At 37.5% G+C, this 21047-nt stretch overlaps 2 protein-coding genes across 2 annotated transcripts in view; both read left to right on the top strand.

Moving 5' to 3' along the window:
- The window catches only part of LOC102279153 (ankyrin repeat domain-containing protein 26-like), an 83443-nt gene that overhangs the window by 45592 nt on the left and 16804 nt on the right, over positions 1–21047 (top strand). Inside the window, 8 exon segments of the mRNA XM_070365006.1 lie at positions 1106–2066; positions 7524–7561; positions 7564–7682; positions 10681–10743; positions 12707–12800; positions 17735–17847; positions 19770–19819; positions 19822–19898. Of these exon segments, the coding sequence (XP_070221107.1) occupies positions 1106–2066; positions 7524–7561; positions 7564–7682; positions 10681–10743; positions 12707–12800; positions 17735–17847; positions 19770–19819; positions 19822–19898 (1515 nt within the window).
- LOC138986228 (N-alpha-acetyltransferase 50-like) lies at positions 13034–14812 on the top strand. Its single transcript, XM_070365086.1, is given in 2 exon segments — positions 13034–13452; positions 13454–14812. Coding segments are annotated over 2 exon segments (510 nt in total). The 5' UTR covers positions 13034–13293; the 3' UTR covers positions 13805–14812.

The raw sequence follows: 21047 nt of genomic DNA, 5'->3' as shown, positions 1-21047 counted from the left end.
CTGCCTGGAAAAATCCCATGGAATTCGGAGGAGCCTGATAGGTCCATGTAAAAAGTCCATGGGGTCAACAGAGTTGGACACACACACCTTTTCAGATTTAACTTTAAGTGTAGTTCCTTACTTGATCCTTGTTGGTTATTTTATATTTCAATGCATTGAGAAGAAAATGGCAACCAGACCTCCAGTGTTCTTGCTCTGGAAAAAATCCATTGAGTCGGGATGCCTGGTGGCTGCCGTCCCCTTCTCCTGGGTCTTTGCCAGCATCAGTCTTTTCAAATGAGTCAGTTATTCCCATCAGGTGGCCAAAGTATTGGAGTTTCAGCTTTACCATCAGTCCTTCCAATGAACACCCAGGACTGATTTCCTTTAAGATGGACTTGTTGGATCTCCTTGCAGTCCAAGGGACACTCAAGAGTCTTCTCCAACACTATAGTTCAAAAGTATCAATTCATATATTTCATATATACTAGTGTGTATGTGTTAATCCCAACATCCTAATTTCTTCCTTCCCATACCTCCCTTTCGCCTATGGTGACTACTGTAAGTTTGTTTTCTATGTCTGTGAAGCACTTTGTGTTTTGTAAATAAGTTCATTTTTAGATTCCACCTGTAAGCAGTATGATATAATACTTGTCTTTGTCTGACTTACTTCACTGAGTGTGATAATGTCTAGATCCAACCTCCCTGTTGCTACAAATAGCATTTCATTATTTTTTATGGTGTAGTAGTATTCCATTGTATAAATATACCACAGCAGATGCAATTTTTAAGTGTAGTCAGATCTATACATCTTTTGTTTAAGCCTTCCCAGGTTCGTTGTAATTCAAAGAAAAGCCTTTCCAGTTCTGAGCTTCTTGAAAAGTCTCTTGGGGTTTCTTTTTTTACTTTCACGGATTCATTGTCTTCAATTAAATTTTTGAACTTTGGGGTATTTCTGCTTGTATAAAGTCTGAGATTTGAATCGAACCTTATTTTTTCCATTTGGAGACGCACTTGGTGCAGTCTTTTCATTGTATAAACATACAGGTTAGTCTTTGATTTCAGAGGAAATCATGGAATGTCACTTTATTGAGTACTAGCTAAAAGTCTTCTTTGTTTCACTTAGGTTTCTGATAGTTGTGAAGAAGCAAAAGATCTGTTGCACAAAAACCACATGCTGCAGGAGGAAATTGCCATGCTAAGACTGGAGATGGATGCAGTGAAAATTCAGAACCAGGAAAAGGAAAAGAAATATTTTGAGGACATTGAAATTGTAAAAGGGAAGAATGATGATCTTCAAAAGGCAATAAAAGTGAATGAGGAAACGTTAACAAAGACTGTATCCCACTGTACAGGCCAGCTTAATGCTCTGACAGCTGAGAATGCAATGCTAAACTCTAAGCTGGAGAACGAAAAAGAAAGCAAACAAAGACTGGAGACGGAAGTGGAATCCTACCGTTCTAGACTGGCTGCTGCCTCACACGATCATGATCAATGTCAGACATCAAAAAGAGACCTGGAACTTGCCTTCCAGAGAGCAAGAGACGAGTGGTTACACTTGCAGGACAAAATGAAGTCCGATGCGGCTAATCTAAAAGATAATAATGAGATGCTTTCCCAGCAACTTTCTAGAGTGGAAAGTAAGTTCAATAACCTAGAAATTAAGCTGCATCACACTAGAGATTCTCTCAGAGAAAAGATTTTGATGTTAGAACGTGTCCAGAGAGACCTAAGCCAAACCGAGTGTCAAAAGCAGGAAATTGAACACATGTATCAGAACGAACAAGGCAAAGTGAATAAATATATTGGAAAGCAGGAATCCTTAGAGGAGAGATTATCTCAACTCCAGAGTGAAAACATGTTGCTCCGACAGCAACTGGATGATGCACAAAACAAAGCCGACAGTAAAGAGAAGACGGTCATCAGCATCCAAGACCAGTTTCAGCAGATCGTGAGAAAACTTCAGGCCGAACGTGAGAAACAAGGTCTGATGCTGGAGGAAAGAAACAAGGAGTTAATCAAGGAATGTAATCATTTAAAAGAGAGAATGTATCAGTATGAAAATGAGAAAGCAGAAAGAGAAGTGAGTATCCAGAAGAAGAAATTCTCAGACTTCCTGAAAGAAAGTTCAAAGTGATTCTTGATTCTGGCTAAATGTTGAATCTAGTTGAATATAAAAAATACATAGGCTGTGAATCTATGGTCTCTAAACCAGCCTAAAAGCACACCTTATATCCAGCAAATGAAAATTAGACCCAAGAGATGTTTTACTTTGAGTAGAGACATCATATTGCTTTGAAATGTTAAGAGATTCAGTTCTAAATTATTAATATAGATAGTGTTAGTAATTTACTCTTTTACACTATTAGGATAATAATTTTAATCTTTATGTTACCACATTTCAGTATCATGATGAAGCAGATAAATGAAATGCTCAAACCTAAAATGAATATTTCAAAATTAAGTTTCAATTACATGGATTACCTTGACAGTCAATTCCAGGTTTCCCAGATGCTATATTTTATATATTGTACTTTGGCTTCAGTAGCTTGTCATACCATTTTGTCATATTTGTTGGTATAATTTTAATTTTATTTATATAAATTTGAATTAATTTGGGAAAATTTCAGCCTTGAATCATTTTTTTCTTATGGCCTCTCAAGCAAGAGAGTCTTTTTCCAGTGAGTCAACCCTTCGCATGAGGTGGCCAAAGTACTGGAGTTTCAGCTTTAGCATCATTCCTTCCAAAGAAATCCCAGGGCTGATCTCCTTCAGAATGGACTGGTTGGATCTCCTTGCAGTCCAAGAGACTCTCAAGAGTCTTCTCCAACACCACAGTTAAAAAACATCAATTCTTTGGCACTCAGCTTTCTTCACAGTCCAACTCTCACATCCATACATGACCACAGGAAAAACCATAGCCTTGACTAGATGGACCTTTGTTGGCAAAGTAATGTCTCTGCTTTTCAATATGCTATCTATATTGGTCATAACTTTTCTTCCCAGGAGTAAGCGTCTTTTAATTTCATGGCTGTAGTCACCAACTGCAGTGTTTTGGAGCCCAAATAAATAAAGTCTGACACTGTTTCCACTGTTTTCCCATCTATTTCCCATGAAGTGATGGGACCAGATGCCATGATCTTAGTTTTCTGAGTGCTGAGTTTTAAGCCAACTTTTTCACTCTCCTCTTTCACCTTCATCAAGAGGCTTTTTAGTTCCTCTTCACTTTCTGCCATAAGGGTGGTGTCATCTGCATATTTGAGGTTATTGATATTTCTCCTGGCAAACTTGATTCCAGCTTGTGTTTCTTCCAGCCCAGCATTTCTCATGAAGTACTCTGCATATAAGTTAAATAAGCAGGGTGACAATATACAGGCTTGATGTACTCCTTTTCCTATTTGGAACCAGTATGTTGCTCCATGTCCAGTTCTAACTGTTGCTTCCTGACCTGCATAAAGGTTTCTTAAGAGGCAGCTCAGGTGGTCTGGTGTTCCCATCTCTTTCAGAATTTTCCACAATTTATTGTGATCCACACAGTCAAAGGTTTTGGCATAGTCAATAAAGCAGAAATAGATGTTTTTCTGGAACTCTCTTGCTTTTTCAATGATCCAGTGGATGTTCGAAATTTGATCTCTGATTCCTCTGCCTTTTCGAAAACCAGCTTAAATATCTGGAAGTTCATGGCTCACGTACTGCTGAAGCCTGGCTTGGAGAATTTTGAGCATTACTTTACTAGCGTGTGAGATGAGTGCAATTGTGCAGTAGTTTGAGCATTCTTTGGCATTGCCTTTCTTTGGGATTGGAATGAAAACTGACCTTTTCCAGTCCTGTGGCCACTGCTGAGTTTTCCAATTTGCTGGCATATTGAGTGCAGCACTTCCACAGCATCATCTTTCAGGATTTGAAATAGCTCAGCTGGAATTCCATCACCTCTACTAGCTTTGTTTGTAGTGATGCTTTCTAAGGCCCACTTCACTTCACATTCCAGGGTATCTGGCTGTAGGTGAGTGATTACACCATCGTGATTATCTGGGTCGTGAAGATATTTTTTGTGCAGTTCTTCTGTTATTCTTGCCACCTCTTAATATCTTCTGCTTCTGTTAGGTCCATACCATTTCTGTCCTGTATCAAGCCCATCTTTGCATGAAATGTTCCCTTGGTATCTCTGATTTTCTTGAAGAGATCTCTAGTCTTTCCCATTCTGTTGTTTTCCTCTATTTCTTTGCATTGATCGCTGAGGAAGGCTTTCTTATTTCTTCTTGCTATTCTTTGGAACTCTGCATTCAGATGCTTATATCTTTCCTTTTCTCCTTTGCTTTTCACTTCTCTTCTTTTCACAGCTATTTGTAAGGCCTCCCCAGACAGTCATTTTGCTTTTTTGCATTTCTTTTCCATGGGGATGGTGTTGATCCCTGTCTCCTGTACAGTGTCACAAACCTCATTCCATAGCTCATCAGGCACTCTATCTATCAGATCTAGGCCCTTAAATCTATTTCTCACTTCCACTGTATAATCATAAGGGATTTGCTTTAGGTAATACCTGAATGGTCTAGTGGTTTTCCCTACTTTCTTCAATTTCAGTCTGAATTTGGCAACAAGGAGTTCATGATCTGAGCTACAGTCAGCTCCTGGTCTTGTTTTTGTTGACTGTATAGAGCGTCTCCATCTTTGGCTGCAAAGAATATAATCAATCGGATTTTGATGTTGAACATCTGGTGATGTCCATGTGTAGAGTCTTCTCTTGTGTTGTTGGAAGAGGGTGTTTGCTATGACCAGTGCATTTTCTTGGCAAAACTCTATTAGTCTTTGTCCTGCTTCATTCCGTATTCCAAGGCCAAATTTGCCTGTTACTCCAGGTGTTTCTTGACTTCCTACTTTTGCATTCCAGTCCCCTATAATGAAAAGGACATCTTTTTTGGGTGTTAGTTCTAAAAGGTCTTGTAGGTCTTCACAGAACCGTTCAACTTCAGCTTCTTCAGCATTACTGGTTGGGGCATAGACTTGGATTACTGTGATATTGAATGGTTTGTCTTGGAAACGAAGAGATTGTTCTATCATTTTTGAGATTGCATCCATGTACTGCATTTTGAACTCTTCTGTTGACCATCATGGCTACTCCATTTCTTCTGAGGGATTCCTGCCCACAGTAGTAGATATAATGGTCGTCTGAGTTAAATTCACCCATTCAAGTCCATTTTAGGTCGCTGATTCCTAGAATGTCAATGTTCACTCTTGCCATCTCCTGTTTGACCACTTCCAATTTGCCTTGATTCATGGACCTGACATTCCAGGTTCCTATGCAATATTGCTCTTCACAGCATCGGACCTTGCTTCTCTCACCAGTCACATCCACAACTGGGTATTGTTTTTGCTTTGGCTCCATCCCTTCATTCTTTCTGGAGTTATTTCTCCACTGATCTCCAGTAGCATATTGGGCACCTACTGACCTGGGGAGTTCCTCTTTCAGTATCCTATCATTTTGCCTTTTCATACTGTTCCTGGGGTTCTCAAGGCAAGAATACTGAAGTGTTTTGCCATTCCCTTCTCCAGTGGACCACATTCTGTCAGACCTCTCCACTGTGACCTGCCTGTCTTGGGTGGCCCCATGGGCATGGCTTAGTTTCATTGAGTTAGACAAGGCTGTGGTCCTTGTGTCATTAGACTGACTAGTTTTCTGTGAGTATGGTTTCAGTGTGTCTGCCCTCTGATGCCCTCTTGCAACTCCTACCATCTTACTTGGGTTTCTCTTACCTTGGATGTGGGGTATCTCTTCATGGCTGCTCCAGCAAAGTGCAGCCACTGCTCCTTACCTTGGATGAAGGGTATCTACTTACCGCCGCCCCTTCTGACCTTGAATATGGAATAGCTCCTCTAGGCCCTCCTGTGCCCACGCAGCCACAGCTGCTTGGAGGTGGGGTTGCTCCTCCCGGCTGCCGCCCCTGGCCTCAGGCATGGGGTAGGTCCTCCCAGCCCCTGCCCCTGGCCTCAGACGTGGGGTAGCTCCTCTTGGCTGCCGCCCCTGACCTCAGACGTGGGGTTGCTCCTCTCCACCATTCCTGTGCCGTCACAGCCTTTCACTCTCAGCCACTGCCCCTGACCTCGGATGTGAGGTAGCTCCTCTCGGCTGAGCTAAGTGCGCCGGTTGCAGCCGCCTGGGCTAAATGCACCTGTTTCAGGTCTTTAAAGGCATCTATTTGTCATTGAATCATAATTTGGGACTCTAGTGGGGAGCTTTAGCCAAACTATTCCTGATTTAATCTTCCCACAAATAATCTTATGTTATTTACTTCCCATAAATAACATAAGCTATTTATGTTATTTACTTAGAGCATTTTTACAAACAATTTGTTCATAATTCTCATTTTAAGGATAAATTAGTATCATTTGAATACAAGTTTGTTGACTAAAAATGAAGGATGGCAGGATTCGTGAGCAGCAGGAATGGAGTGAGTCAGGGAGAGAGTTGTAGGAGCTGTGGTCTGGAGGCAGGAGGCCAGGATATCGAGGCTCTTTGAAGGCTATGGGAACAACCTCATTTTTTAAATTTCATTTTTCTTTTATATTGGAATATGGTTGATTTACAATTTTGTGTTAGTTTCAGATGTACAGGAAATTGATTCAGTTATTCGTACACATATATCCATTCTTTTTTAGTTCCTTTTCCCAGGTAGGTGACTACATAATATCGAGTAAAGTTCCCTGTGCTCTCAGTATGTCCTTATGGTTAGCCAAGGGCAAAGGTGGGGAGGAGGGATATATTAGGAGTTTGGGATTAATATAGACACACTACTAGATATAAAATAGTTAAGCAACAAGGGAATGGCCTCATTTTTCTGCTGAGGTAGGAATCTATTGGAAAGATCTGAGCACTGGTTGGAATATGTGAGGATCTCTGAGTTAATCAAAACTTCTAATGAAAAAGGAAAGGAAAATGTTTCCACAGTGTGGAATTTTCCATCACTTTTCCCACCTACACACTCATTTCTTTCTGTATGTGAGGTGGTGAAACTCTGCAGATTTATTGGGAGGGGCAGGGCGTGGACAGTGGGGCTGCATCCTTTGTCTGAGTAACTTAGTATCAGGAAGGCTGGAAGGTGTCCCCTTCTGTGTCTGTAACCAAACTCAGTGAGGAGGAAAAAGAAGGTGAGTTGCTGCCTGTGGTGATAATTTTCAAAGTACATATGTTGGAGTTATCTATTGTTAACATAATGTAATAGTCAGAGAAGGCAATGGTACCCCACTCCAGTACTCTTGCCTGGAAAATCCCATGGATGGAGGAGCCTGGAAGGCTGCAGTCCATGGCGTCGCTGAGGGTCGGATACGACTGAGTGACTTCACTTTCACTTTTCACTTTCATGCATTGGAGAAGGAAATGGCAACCCACTCCAGTGTTCTTGCCTGGAGAATTCCAGGGATGGGGGAGCCTGGTGGGCTGCCGTCTATGGGGTCACACAGAGTTGGACACGACTGAAGTGACTTAGCAGCAACAACAGCAATAGTAAAGTGATTTGATAAACTCAGTGACAGAGCATCTTATTAGGCAGTTGTGAGACAACTTCAACAAGAACTGGCTGATACCCTCAAAAAAAGCAGTCTATGGCAGAGGCTTTGCTGGAAGTCTTGTCACGTTATCATGCCAACTTAGAAGTTGAGGCACAGGATTTAAAGAAGAAGTTATGTCAACTCACAAGTCAGGTATGTATGTAATTTAATGTGTTGACTGTTTATATGTAGGATAAAGTGTCTTAGTACACTCGTTTTCATGGACAGCTTTCTTTTGCATTTTCATTGCAAATAATTTACTACAATCTTTATAAAACATTCATTTCTAAAACTTGACTTTCATTCTGCCATTTGCATTATATATTTTTTCCCCTTATATTAGTTCCCCTTAGGAAAGTTAAGAATTGTGCAGCATTCTTCACAGAATTTGAGAGACTGTTTATTTGAAGCAATACTTTTTTTGTGTGATACCTGTATTGCCTTGATAAGGCAAGCCAGATAAAATCAAAGGATGTTTAATGGAATGTTTCAGGAAATTATCATTTCTCATCTTCACTTATGTCAATGACTGTAGATATATAGATAGATATATAGATAGATAGATAGATAGATATTTCATGGATTTCAGAATAACGTGTGGAAAGGGTATTATACAAACTAGTTGAAGATAGGCATTGCCTTCTTTTCATTTTAGATATATTATAAAATCCTGGAGGTACTCAGATGGTGTATAGTATGGACATCCAAAATAGAGAATTAAGATTATTTAGATCTGGCCATTGGATTTTTTAAAAACGCTATTGAAGTATAATTCATGTATCATATAATTCACCCACTGAAAAAGTGTAGTTCACTATTTCTTAGTGTAGAAAGGTGTTACCTGTGACCAATTTTAGAGCCTTTCCATCACCCTGAAAAGGAAACCCTGCATCCCTTAGCCACCACTCATGGCCCCCCATCTCCCTCAGCCCCAGGCAAACACCAGTGTAGTATCTATCTTGGTATTTCATATAAATGGAATCACACAATGTGTGCTCCTTTGTGATTAGCTTTTCTAATTTGATGTCATGTTTTTGAGTTTCATCCATGTTATAACATGTATCAGTTCTTCTATTTCTGTTAATTGTCAAACAACAAACAGTATGTGGCTAAGCCATATGTCCATTCACCAGTTGATGAAGCTTTGGGTTGTTTCCACTTTGAGGCTATTAAAAATGCTGCTGTGAACACTGATTTACAAGTTTCTGTGTGGACATGCTTTTGTTTTCCTGTGGTTGGATTTTACCCTCAGCATTAACTGGCTGATTTCACCTTTTCTTGGCCTTTACTCAGACTGTCCTTTCAGTGTTCACAGTTTTGTTTTCTCTTGGGTAGTCCTCCATTTATTCAGACCTGGTGCCCAGTCTCTTCTCATCCATGGAGCTTTCCTGACCTTCCAGTTCTCATTGAGCCTTTTCTCTTCAGCCTTTCTCATCTAGTCTGTGAAAAATATTTTACCCCTTAATTTTACATTGTTGTCCTTTTTTTTTTTTTTTTCACGAGGGAGAATCTTGTCTAAGTACACATTGGTTTAACAGGGAATATTTATTAATATGCACAATACTTGTCTGCATAAATGGAAAATATTTTAGCTTAACAGTTGTTAGGACACAACTAAGTACTTTTTACCATACCAATAATTTCTTGGAGATACTGGTATAGTAAAACTTTTATTAAGAAACTAAATTCTATTAGTCTAATAGAATAGAATTGTTCAGTTAAATGCTCATTTTTTCCCTGACTCTGGAAGGAAAATGTAAGATTTCTTTCCTTCATTATGCAGCCAGAAGTGGGATTTATGGATTTCTAGCCTTTCACCAACTGTGAGGTTCTGGAGTTGGCTTCTCTGGTATCCATAGCTTGTAACCTTAATTTTCTCATCTGGATACTTGCTAGACATTAACAGTTGCTGGGAATGAATTGATTCAGAACTTTTATTTAGCAGTAGGGTAATATTTCCATGGCGGTGACTTCATCCTTCCTCTGATGGTCATGTAAGTTCTGTACCACTCCATCCAGGAGGTGCTATTTGCGTATTAACCCATAGTCATTGTCCACTGAGTAGTACAGAGAGGAAGTAAGTTACAAATTATTATAAGTGGAAAACACTGCTAGCTGGTTAGTGGACTCAGTGAACATTTTTGAAGTACTGGATGCATATGTTCAGGGCCTTGTGCTCCCCCTTACTGCCACTTGCAATGGTTTGGATAGTGATTTCAGTCTGACTTGTGATGGACACGACTTCTGTTGGCATGTCATCTGCCTGATATATCAAATTGTTTTGCAGATAAAATACAGCGACCATAATGATGCCAATTACAAACAGTTTTTATTCTATGCCACTTCCTCTTCTAAATAGTTTATGTATGTGGTTAGTCAATCTTGTCCAATTCTTTGTGACCTCATGAACAGTAGCACACCAGGCTCCTCTGTCCATAGGATTCTCCAAGCAAGAATACAGGAGCGGGTTTCCTTCTGGCAATACTGGAACCATTTCCTCCTCTAAAGTACATTATGTAAACTCTGCAATATAATCTTCTAAACATCCCACTGAGGTTGATGCTACCATTATCTCAATTTTGTGGATGGAGAAACTGAGATAGAGAAAGGTTAAGTGATTTGCTCCAAGACATGCAGCTCAGAACTGATGGAACTGTGACACAGGCCCACACATTCTGGTTCCTGTGTAGCTGCTGCCTCTCACACTAGTTCCTGAAGCATCTGGTTGTCACCAGCAGCAGTGTTAGCTCTCGTAACCACTGGAAGATCTGTGGTCATTTACATATGTGGATATTTAAAGTAATGGCCGATATGGAGCCTGGATTTAAAAAAATAATTGTTTACCATAAGGTAGTTTTCTGTCTACCCCATTTCAGTAGTTTATAAATTTGTGTGTTTATTTGAGAAAATCTGATTTAAAGCATGGATGATGTTGTGTTTGAGTGCTAGAGGAGAGATCAGTAATCTGCAGAGGGCAGACAGGAAATATTTTCACTTTGTGAACTGTAAGGTGTCTGTTGTAACAACTCATCTCTGCCGTATGGTAGGAAATCAGCTGTTAACAATATGCAGACAAAAGAGACAAAAACCAATGATGGCGGATTTACTAGGTTATTAGTAGTTAAAACAGTTGTTTTTTCTTTTTTTTTTAGTTGCAAGAACACAGGATCAACTTACAGATGCTGTGAGATGTGCTGAGAAAACACAGGATCACATCCAAAAGTACAATTTAAAGCAGTGTAGAAAATAAATATAAAGCAGATAAACAGTAAATATTAGAATAGATCAATAGTGATAATAAGCACATTATCATGAAGCTGTGTAACATTTCAGCTTTGAGCTGTTTTGAGATTCGTAATTTTCCCCCATTATTTCCATATTTTGCACATTATACACAAGTGAAAAGTGAAAGTTTTAACCACTCAGTCATGTCTGACTCTTCACAACCCCCTGGACTCTAGCCGTCTAGGCTCCTTTGTCCATGGAATTCTCCAGGCAAGAATCCTGGAGTGGGTTGCCATTCCCTTCACCAGGGGATCTTCCTGACTCAGGGATTGGACCTGGGTCTCCTGCATTGTCAGCAGATTCTTTACCATCTGAGCCACCAGGGAAGGCAATTAGTCACAAATAGAAAAACAGTACAGTGGCCAAATCATCTACTTTTCAAAATTCTAAGAACCTATGTAATTGAACCTGCAGATGTTTGTTCAGAAACAGTGTGATATTTTAAAAATTTATGTGAGAAGGAATGCTGTGACAGTCCAAGTGTTAAAACTATGCCTTCCAAGGCAGAGGGTGTGGGTTTGATCCCTAGTTGGGGAGCTGGGACCCCACGTGCCTTACAGCCAAAAAACCAAAACGTAAAACAGAAGCAATATTTCAGTCAATTCAATAAAGACATTAAAAAAGCAAAAATAAACAAATCAGACCTAATTAAAATTAAAAGCTTCTGCACAACAAAGGAAACTATAAGCAAGGTGAAAAGACAGCCTTCAGAATGGGAGAAAATAATAGCAAGTGAAGGAACTGACAAACAACTAATCTCAAAAATATACAAGCAACTCCTGCAGCTCAATTCCAGAAAAATAAATGACCCAATCCAAAAATGGGCCAAAGAACTAAATAGACATTTCTCCAAAGAAGACATACAGATGGCTAAAAAACACATGAAAAGATGCTCAACATCACTCATTATCAGAGAAATGCAAATCAAAACCACAATGAGGTACCATTTCATGCCAGTCAGAATGGCTTCGATCCAAAAGTCTACAAGCAATAAATGCTGGAGAGTGTGTGGAGAAAAGGAAACCCTCCTACACTGTTGGTGGGAATGCAAACTAGTACAGCCACTATGGAGAACAGTGTGGAGATTTCTTAAAAAACTGGAAATAGAACTGCCTTATGACCCAGCAATCCCGCTGCTGGGCATATACACTGAGGAAACCAGAATTGAAAGAGACACGTGTACCCCAATGTTCATTGCAGCACTGTTTATAATAGCCTGGACATGGAAGCAACCTAAATGTCCATCAGCAGATGAATGGATAAGAAAGCTGTGGTACATACACACAATGGAGTATTACTCAGCCATTAAAAAGAATATATCTGAATCAGTTCTAATGAGGTGGATGAAACTGGAGCCTATTATACAGAGTGAAGTAAGCCAGAAAGAAAAACACCAATACAGTATACTAACGCGTATATATGGATTTTAGAAAGATGGTAATGATAACCCTGTATGAGAGACAGCAAAAGAGACACAGATATATAGAACAGTCTTTTGGACTCTGTGGGAGAGGGAGAGGGTGGGATGATTTGGGAGAATGGCATTGAAACATGTAAAATATCATATAAGAAGCAAATCTCCAGTCCAGGTTCAATGCAGGATACAGGATGCTTGGGGCTGGTGCACTGGGATGACCCAGAAGGATGGTACAGGGAGGGAGGTGGGAGCGGGGTTCAGGATGGGGACCACATGTACACCCATGGCAGATTCATGTTGATGTATGGCAAAACCAACACAATATTGTGAAGTAATTAACCTCCAATTAAAGTAAATAAATTTAATTAAAAAAATCCATGTGAAATCTCAAACCTAAAAAGAAAATGGTCTATGTCCAAAAAAAAATCTTTAAAGAAAAAAAACCCATCTGTGAGAATTATTATTTTAAAATCTGAATTTTACGCTTGAAATTGAAAATGTCAAGTTACAAACTACAGTCAAAAAGCAAGTGGGTAAAACCGAACAGCTTCAGAAAAACCTGTTAAGTACAAGATTGGTAAGTAAACCTCTTAATTTCTGTCATACTGAGAAAAGATTTTATTTTTTTTTACTAGTAATATATAAGAATATTTTGGACAATGTGAAAAGTCTCATTGATTAGCTTATTGTATTTTTATTGATACTGCTTGCTACTAGTACTGTGATTCCTCTATAGAAGAAGTCGACTGAATTCATAAAATTAATGAGTTTTATAGTAAGATTTTAATTTAAAAAATTGTGACAGGCGGCGGGCGGGCGGCGAGTTCCCCGTGTGCACGTGTGGAGAAGCTGCTGCACTAGCGCGGCGGCGGGAGGCACCTCCGCCCCCTCCGGAGACGCAGGGCCGCGCTAAACTCTCGCGGCCTCCGTCACCCGCTCAGCTTCTTGCCTTTGGCGAGGAGGCCGGCTTGTGGGGTTGAGTGGCCCGAGCTGAGGGCGCGGAGAGCTCAGGGCGGCGACGACAACGGCGTTGATATCGGCGGTAACAACGGCCTCAGCAGGCGGGGAAGATGAAAGGTAGCCGGATCGAGCTGGGAGATGTGACACCACACAATATTAAACAGCTGAAGAGATTAAACCAAGTCATCTTTCCAGTCAGCTACAATGACAAGTTCTACAAGGATGTGTTGGAGGTTGGCGAACTAGCAAAACTTGCTTACTTCAATGATAATCGCAGTGGGTGCAGTGTGCTGTAGGGTGGATCATTCACAGAATCAGAAGCGACTTTACATCATGACACTAGGCTGTCTGGCGCCATACCGAAGGCTAGGAATTGGAACTAAAATGTTAAATCATGTCTTAAACATCTGTGAAAAAGATGGCACTTTTGACAACATCTATCTGCATGTCCAGATCAGCAATGAGTCTGCAATTGACTTCTACAGAAAGTTTGGCTTTGAGATTATTGAGACAAAGAAGAACTACTATAAGAGGATAGAGCCCGCAGATGCTCACGTGTTGCAGAAAAACCTCAAGGTCCCTTCTGGCCAGAACGCAGATGTGCAAAAGACAGACAACTGAACAAATTACAGATGAACTTTCTTGCACTTGCTTGTCGCCAAATAAAAGAGAGGCCCATTGATTCCCCGCCCCCCCTTTCTTTTAAAACTTTCCTCCTTCCTTGTTCTTACTTTTCCTCCTTTCAAAACTTGCTTCCCTTTCCTCTAAAAGTTTTAAACTTTTAAGGACTTATTAATCATGTTTGGATTGTTTTAGTTTTCTTATTTTTGTGAGGTGGTTTGATTGTAGGAAGGAAAAGGTATAGATCGGTTTAGTTTCACAGTTAAGATATATATGGTCCCAAAAATTTGAGTGTCAATTTCCTTTTTTTTTTTTTTTAATGTCCTGCTTTCACATTGAAGGGCAGAGCCTACAAAATATTGTATATTTCAAAGGACAAAAAGAAGCAGCAGCAATATCTTGTCCTCTAACTCTTAGACAAGTTTAGTGTGTTTGTGGTACTTTGGGTTTTTAAAGATTTTGTGGGATACTAATCCCTATACATTGCCTTCACTCCACCTTTTGTGCTTCTGAGTATTATCTCAGGAGTTGGGCCATTGTTATCCTTGTAAGAAATACTAAGCTTATTTTGTTCTGTTAAGCAGTTATTTCTTCCTTCCTTGCTGGTGGCTGAAGGTGGGTGGGACAGTTTGAATCAGTAGTATTAGACTTTGGTCTCAGTATGTGAGTTAAACTGCTTTTTGCTAATGAGTGGGCTGGTGCTTAGCAGGTTTGTTTTTCCTGCTGTTGATTGTTACTAGTGGCATTATCTTTTAGCATATGGGCTGGTGAGATTCATTTTTTTTTTTAATATCCCAGCTAGAGATATGGCCTTTAACTGACCTAAAGAGGTTTGTTGTGATCTGCTTTTTTTCCTGTTGTTTTTCTTCAGTAAACACACAGTAGTTGGTCAGACCTTAAATATGGAGTTTGTCCTTTATAGGTCAGTGCCCTTAAATAAACCTGAAGTAGGTATTGTCTCCTGGATATACAAAAAAATACCTAAACGGAAGCTTAGATGGATTTGTGGCACAATAAATGCATTTAATGTCAGCTAACGCAGACTGTTAGAAGTGTGGCCACTGAGCATTTGATTTTAGAGGAAAGAATATTTAGACAGTATTTTTGAGAATAACATAGCTATGCTATGGCTTATCTGTTGGAGAACATCCCAGATTTGCTTACATTCTGTGCCTGTGATACTGAGTTTAAGGATTTGGGGGAGGGGGAATTGTTAAATACATTGCTTCTGTTCTTGGGAAAAGTAGAAGTCTAGAAGTGTTAATAACGTGAATGTCACTGTGACCTCCTGTACCAACAGGACTGGTTTATGCCAGATCATTTTCTGGCACTTAGGGAGTGGCTTTGACTGGTCAGTAACTTTCTGTAAGAAAATAGAAGACCTCTAAAATTTTCAGGCTTTCCTCCATAATTCCATCTCAATATTTAAAATTTTCTACATTGCCAATACCAGTGGCCTAAGAAATGTTTTCATTAGACTTAAAACAATGCACAGAGCTTGAATTTTCTGTCATTTGACTTTAAAAAGAAGGTTGATTGATAACATTTATCCTCTTGTGTGAATTCTGGCATAAAAGTTTCATCTCTTCAAATACATTGAATGACAAAATTATTTTACACAATGTTTATGCACATCTTATAATCTTAAGTTCTTATTTGAGAATGTGAAAATGCAAGGTACAATAGACTTCAAAACTCTTAGTTGAGTGCCAAGAATAATATAGGAAAGGAAGATAGTTGATGAGTGAGTTCATAGAGTTCTAATCTTAAGATAGTAAAAATGTAGAAAGATCTTGCTGATTTCTTGGGTATCAGTTTCTTAAGCAGTCCAAATCTAAGCTTAGAAGAAAAGTTTAGCATTGAGTACCTTTACCTTCATGGATAAGCTTCAGCTTGCTCTTGCCAAGAGAAGAATGCTTGAGTTACAGAAGGCAAGATTAGTTTGAAGAATTCAGTCTTTTTGTAAACTTCAGATGTCAAAATAGATTTTGATATATAAATGAGTTTTGTGAGATGACACTGCCTCTATTTCTATAAGCATTTCACCTGGACTATCTAATCAGTCCTATGAATGTATCCCTAAATGTGGTTAATGAAAACCGAATAGCTGCCTCATGACAATTAAGTACATATTATTTATGGAGGAAAAAATATTAAAATTTTGAATTGAGTGTGTAGGCTCCTATCATTTTAGTGTTTCTTTCTCCACACTAGTCACTGACTTTAACCTAAATTGTGTTTGTAAAACGTGAATTGTCCTACATCAGACTTACATGAAATAATTCCATCCATTTATGGAGGAGGATGTAGAGGAGGTAGAAGCTAGGTACACTTTCATGTGCCTAGAAGTCAGTAAAGACTGAAATAATGTCCCATGTTGAGTTGGTTATTTTGAAATACGATAATTATCATTGAGGTAAAATAATTCTATTAACTAGAAGATCACAAGATGTACCCATCATATTTTTTTTTGGGAAGATAGTTTTTTTTCTGTGGGGCAAATAGGTAAAATTATATGGTAATTACATTTAGGTTCTAAGGAAAAGAATCTGCAGAGAAATCTATGCAATATATAATTTGTCCAGATTAGTTTTCATTTGGGGAAAGAAGTTCTGAAATATCCCCAAAGCAGTTTACTTGTCAATTCGGAGTCCTCCAAAAATAGAACTAACTATTGGGAAACCGTGGAATGTGGGGTGGAAAAGAAAAGCTCCCTCAGTTTTTTGGAGGGAATAACTTTAAAAATACTTAAATAGCTAAGTTTACTTGGTGCAGTTAAGATTTAAACTTGTTGATTTTAACATTGCTGTTACATCTGAAATAAACTTATGTGATGTTCTGGTAGAAATCTGTGATGTCTGGTAAATGTCAAAGAAATGTAAATGCATTGTGTTGAATTCTGAGATCAGCAGCTATATGTAGTCATTGCCTACTGTTCCCCATACTGTTTTATGTACTTTTACGTTTCTTTAAGATCTAACTTTAATTAAAACAGGCCAAATGTTTTTATTTAATTTTTTAAAAAGTTAAAAAAAAATTGTGACAGTCAGAGGGATGGTACGGGGAAGGAGGAGGTAGGAGGGTTCAGGATGGGGAACACGTGTATACTTGTGGCGGATTCATGTTGATATATAGCAAAACCAATACAATATTGTACAGTTAAAAAATAAAATTAGAAAAAAATTGTGACAGTCCAAAAGCAATATTTTATATAGACCACATTTTGTTTGTTCATTCATCTGTCAATGAAATTCCACCTTCTGACTATTGTTAATAATGCTGCTTTGAACACTGGTACATAAACATCTATTTGAGTCCAGAAATTTGAGTGATGATTTGATTGAGAATTTTGAGTTTCTTATGTAATCCAGATCTTTCTGTGAGATTTTTGAGAATGAATCATTTTAAATATTGTAGTTTGTTCTCTTCATTAAGAAGGAATACTGTCTGTATAGAACCTTTTTTCTAAACGAATGTATTTTTCATTTGTTGGATTTTATTTTAAGAGATGGGGGTTGCATGGGAATTTTTCAAATATTCTTTTAGTAAGGTATGACTTAACAAAACCTGGAATATCTTGAACCATTGATGAAAATTATTTTAGAGCATCTCTAGAAAGTAAAATGTAAATATAGGCAGTCTTTAAAAAAACTTTCATTAACATTTAGTGTTTTATGTGTAAAAGTCTCTATTTTTAACAAATAAATGTTGGCAATTTAAACTCCAGAAAAATGATGAAATGAAAAATCATTTTAAGTTATTTTAGGAAAAGTCAATTTTGAAATCTGTTATTGGTATCAATCAGGTTTAAAAATTGTGTTTACTATAAATTCATATTAGCTTGTGAACTCATGAGAAATAATATTTTTAAGAAAGAATAAGCCTCTCTAGGTGTTTAAAAATAATTTTCCTAAATTGTTTTTTTCTAAGTCTGAGGATGAAAAGGAACAATTAAAGAAATACATTGAATTAAAACAATCTCCGGAAAATAGCTTGGAGCAAGAAAAGAAGAAAAACAGTGAGTTAGAAAAAGAGATTACTGGGTAAGATTTTAATATTTCTGATAATCTCAACTATTAGTAAAAGTATAATTTTATTTTATTTAAATCTTTGGACATAAATTCATTTTTATTTGTATTTTCATAATTAAACACATTATCCTATTTAAAAGTTTACTGTGGAAAGTCAGCACAATCTGAAATGTTTTTGAGTGCAGCAGTGTTATACTTATCTGTAATGATTTCTAAAACAGTGACAACCGTGCCTCTGCATATAGTAATGTCACTCTGTTCCTCATCATCTATGCTGAATTTTTACTTCTACAAAGTATCTTTGTTCCTTTTGGTAGTCCTGCCTTCTTTTAATTGTGTTCCTTCCCTTCATCATTCAAGTAATTTATTATCTAAAAACCTACCTGTGTTATTGTTGAACAACAACACATGTATACCTGTGGCAGATTCATTTCGATATTTGGCAAAACCAATACAATATTATAAAGTTAATATCATATATGAAACGAGTTGCCAGTCCAGGTTCGATGCAGGATATAGGATGCTTGGGGCTAGTGCACTGGGACGACCCAGAGGGATGGTATGGGGAGGGAGGAGGGAGGAGGGTTCAGGATGGGGAACACATGTATACCTGTGGTGGATTCATTTTTATATTTGGCAAAACTAATACAATTTGTAAAGTTTAAAAATAAAATAAAATTTAAAATAATTTTAAAAACAAAAAATTAAAATTGAAAAAAATAAAATTAAAAAAAAGTATCTTGATTTGGCTTATATTTTCTTTTTGCCTCAAAATTTTAGTTATCAAATTTACATACAAAAATCTATGTGTAACTTAAAGAATAATAAAATTAGTGACTATGTTTTGATCAGTAAGATAAAAAACTGCTTCTGTTTTTTTTTGCTGAGTACGGTTAACCCTCATCATCTACAGATTCAGCCAACCCTAGATCAAAAGTATTCAGGGAAAAAAATTTGAGAAAGTTCCAAAAAGCAAAACTTGGATTGGTCTCAAGCTGGCAACTATTTCCATAGTGTTTACACTGTATTTATAGCTAGTATTTATTACACTGTATTTATAACTGTATTTAAAATGCTTTTATAACATAAAAGCGTTTATGTTGTATTAGATAATGTAAGTGATCTAGGTATGACTGAAAGTATAGGGAAGATGTGCTTAGAGAGACTTGAGCATCCATGGATTTTGTATCCACAGAGTGTTGGGGGATTTTTCAACCAGTCCTCTGTGGATGCCAAGAGATGATTATACAAAGGGTTCTTCTCTGATTATCATTAATATTTTTCTCTTAATTTTCTATACATTGCTTTGCATTTTGTTAACAATGTGCTGGGCAAGTTTCTACATCTCTTAAAATAGTCTTGAAGAGACTGGTACCCTCTCTCTTTCTTCTGATTTCCTTTCTTCTAAAACTCTCAGCCTGGGTTATTTCCCACTTAACTCAGGCTCCAAAGATTTTTCTTTTTTTTTTTTTCAATTTTGAGTGAGAATCTTGTTGGTTTTTTGTATCTACTTTCTTTTATTTTTGTAGAGGCTGTGGTCAGTAGGAACAAACATGACTTGTGTCTTTTCAAAAAACATTCATATATCATATCTCTTCATCTTTAGCTTGAATACTGATCTCTGGTTTATAATTAATATTTAATACTAAATTAATATTTCACACTAGCATGCTAAAAATTGACATTAACTTATTTATAAGAACCCATATATTACATATATCACACACAGTTCATTTAAATATGATAAAATTTTTCTTCATAATATTAATCTAAGATTAGAATTTAGTTATTATGCTTTCAAGGAGTATTAAATTTGAACAATGAGAAAGGATTACAATTTATAGATTTGTTTGTTTTATCTGATAGAACATATATCTGTTTAATTATTAAATATCTTCTCTTAAAGAACTTACTCATTCTATACGTTTCTACAGATTTAAGAAACTCTTAAAAATGACAAGAAGGAAGTTAAATGAATATGAAAATGAGAGCTTAGTTTCCATGGAGATTTAAAAACCAGTCAAACTGAAATGGATATTCAAATTAATATGCTAAAACATAAGGTAATTTTTAATTAGTTTTAGAACCCCAAAATCACTTAATTTGGGGAAATATAAATCATTCCATGCTTTGAGCAGTGAAACACAGATTTGTCTATTAATTTTTTAGGTTGGACACCACTAAAAAAGACAGCTTTTCCCTATATCATTTTGAGATAAAAAGGGCACACTCTTGACTCTCTCTGTCTTGAACCCTGGCTGGTGATCTGAAGCTGAGCAGCACAGCATTAATGACCCCAAAGCATCTGTTGTTTTTGGTGACAGGTTTGTTGAAATCTAATGAACATACCATGCAGTTCATTCACTTAAACTGTACACTTCAGTAACTTTATTGTGTTTAAAGAGTTATACAGGTATTACCACGTTAGAACATTTTCATCACCCTCCAAAAAAATCACCCTGTGCCACTTTTCCCTTCCTGACCTTCCCAGCCTGAGGGAACCATGACTCCACTCCCTGACTGTGTAGATGTCCCTTTCTGGACATTTCGTGTCAGTGGAATCACACAATATGGTATCCTTTGTGACTGCCTTCTCTTATTTAGCATAATATTTTCAAGGTACATCTAACATGTATCAGTATTTCCTTGCTTTTATTGCTCAATAATATTCTATTGTATGGACATGCCACATTTTATTTATCCATTCATCATCTGATGGACCTTTGGGGTTGTTTCTACTTTTTGGCTAATGTCAGTAATGTTCCTGCGAACATTTATGTCTAAGTTTTTGGTGTGAACATATTTTTTCACTTCTTTTGGGAATATAGTTATGAATAGAATTGCTGTATTACACAGCAACTCTGTTTAACCTTTTGAGGACCTGCCAAACTGTTTTCCAGCATGGCTGCATCATTTTATATTTTTATCCAAAGTATGTTATGTAAAACTTTCCCATTTCTATAAATTCCTGTCAGCACTAGTCATTACCTGTCTCTGTGAATATAGCCATCCTAGCAAGTATGAAGTGGCATCTCGTGGTGTTTTATGTCTCTCTCTGAGGAGAGGACAATGAAGATTGAGTTCTAGATTAGTAACTACTCAAAGCTACCCATCTCTTTTAGAATTTCAGTAAATTGAGATGAGGTCAAAAGTCTGATTTTGGTAATTAAACTATTTCTAATTATTTCTTATAGTTCAAATCATATGTCTCA

Source organism: Bos mutus, chromosome 29 (assembly GCF_027580195.1).
Source record: "Bos mutus isolate GX-2022 chromosome 29, NWIPB_WYAK_1.1, whole genome shotgun sequence".
Taxonomy (NCBI): Eukaryota; Metazoa; Chordata; class Mammalia; order Artiodactyla; family Bovidae; genus Bos; species Bos mutus.
Note: the sequence above shows the minus strand (reverse complement) of the source record. Positions and strands in the feature narration are given on the sequence as shown.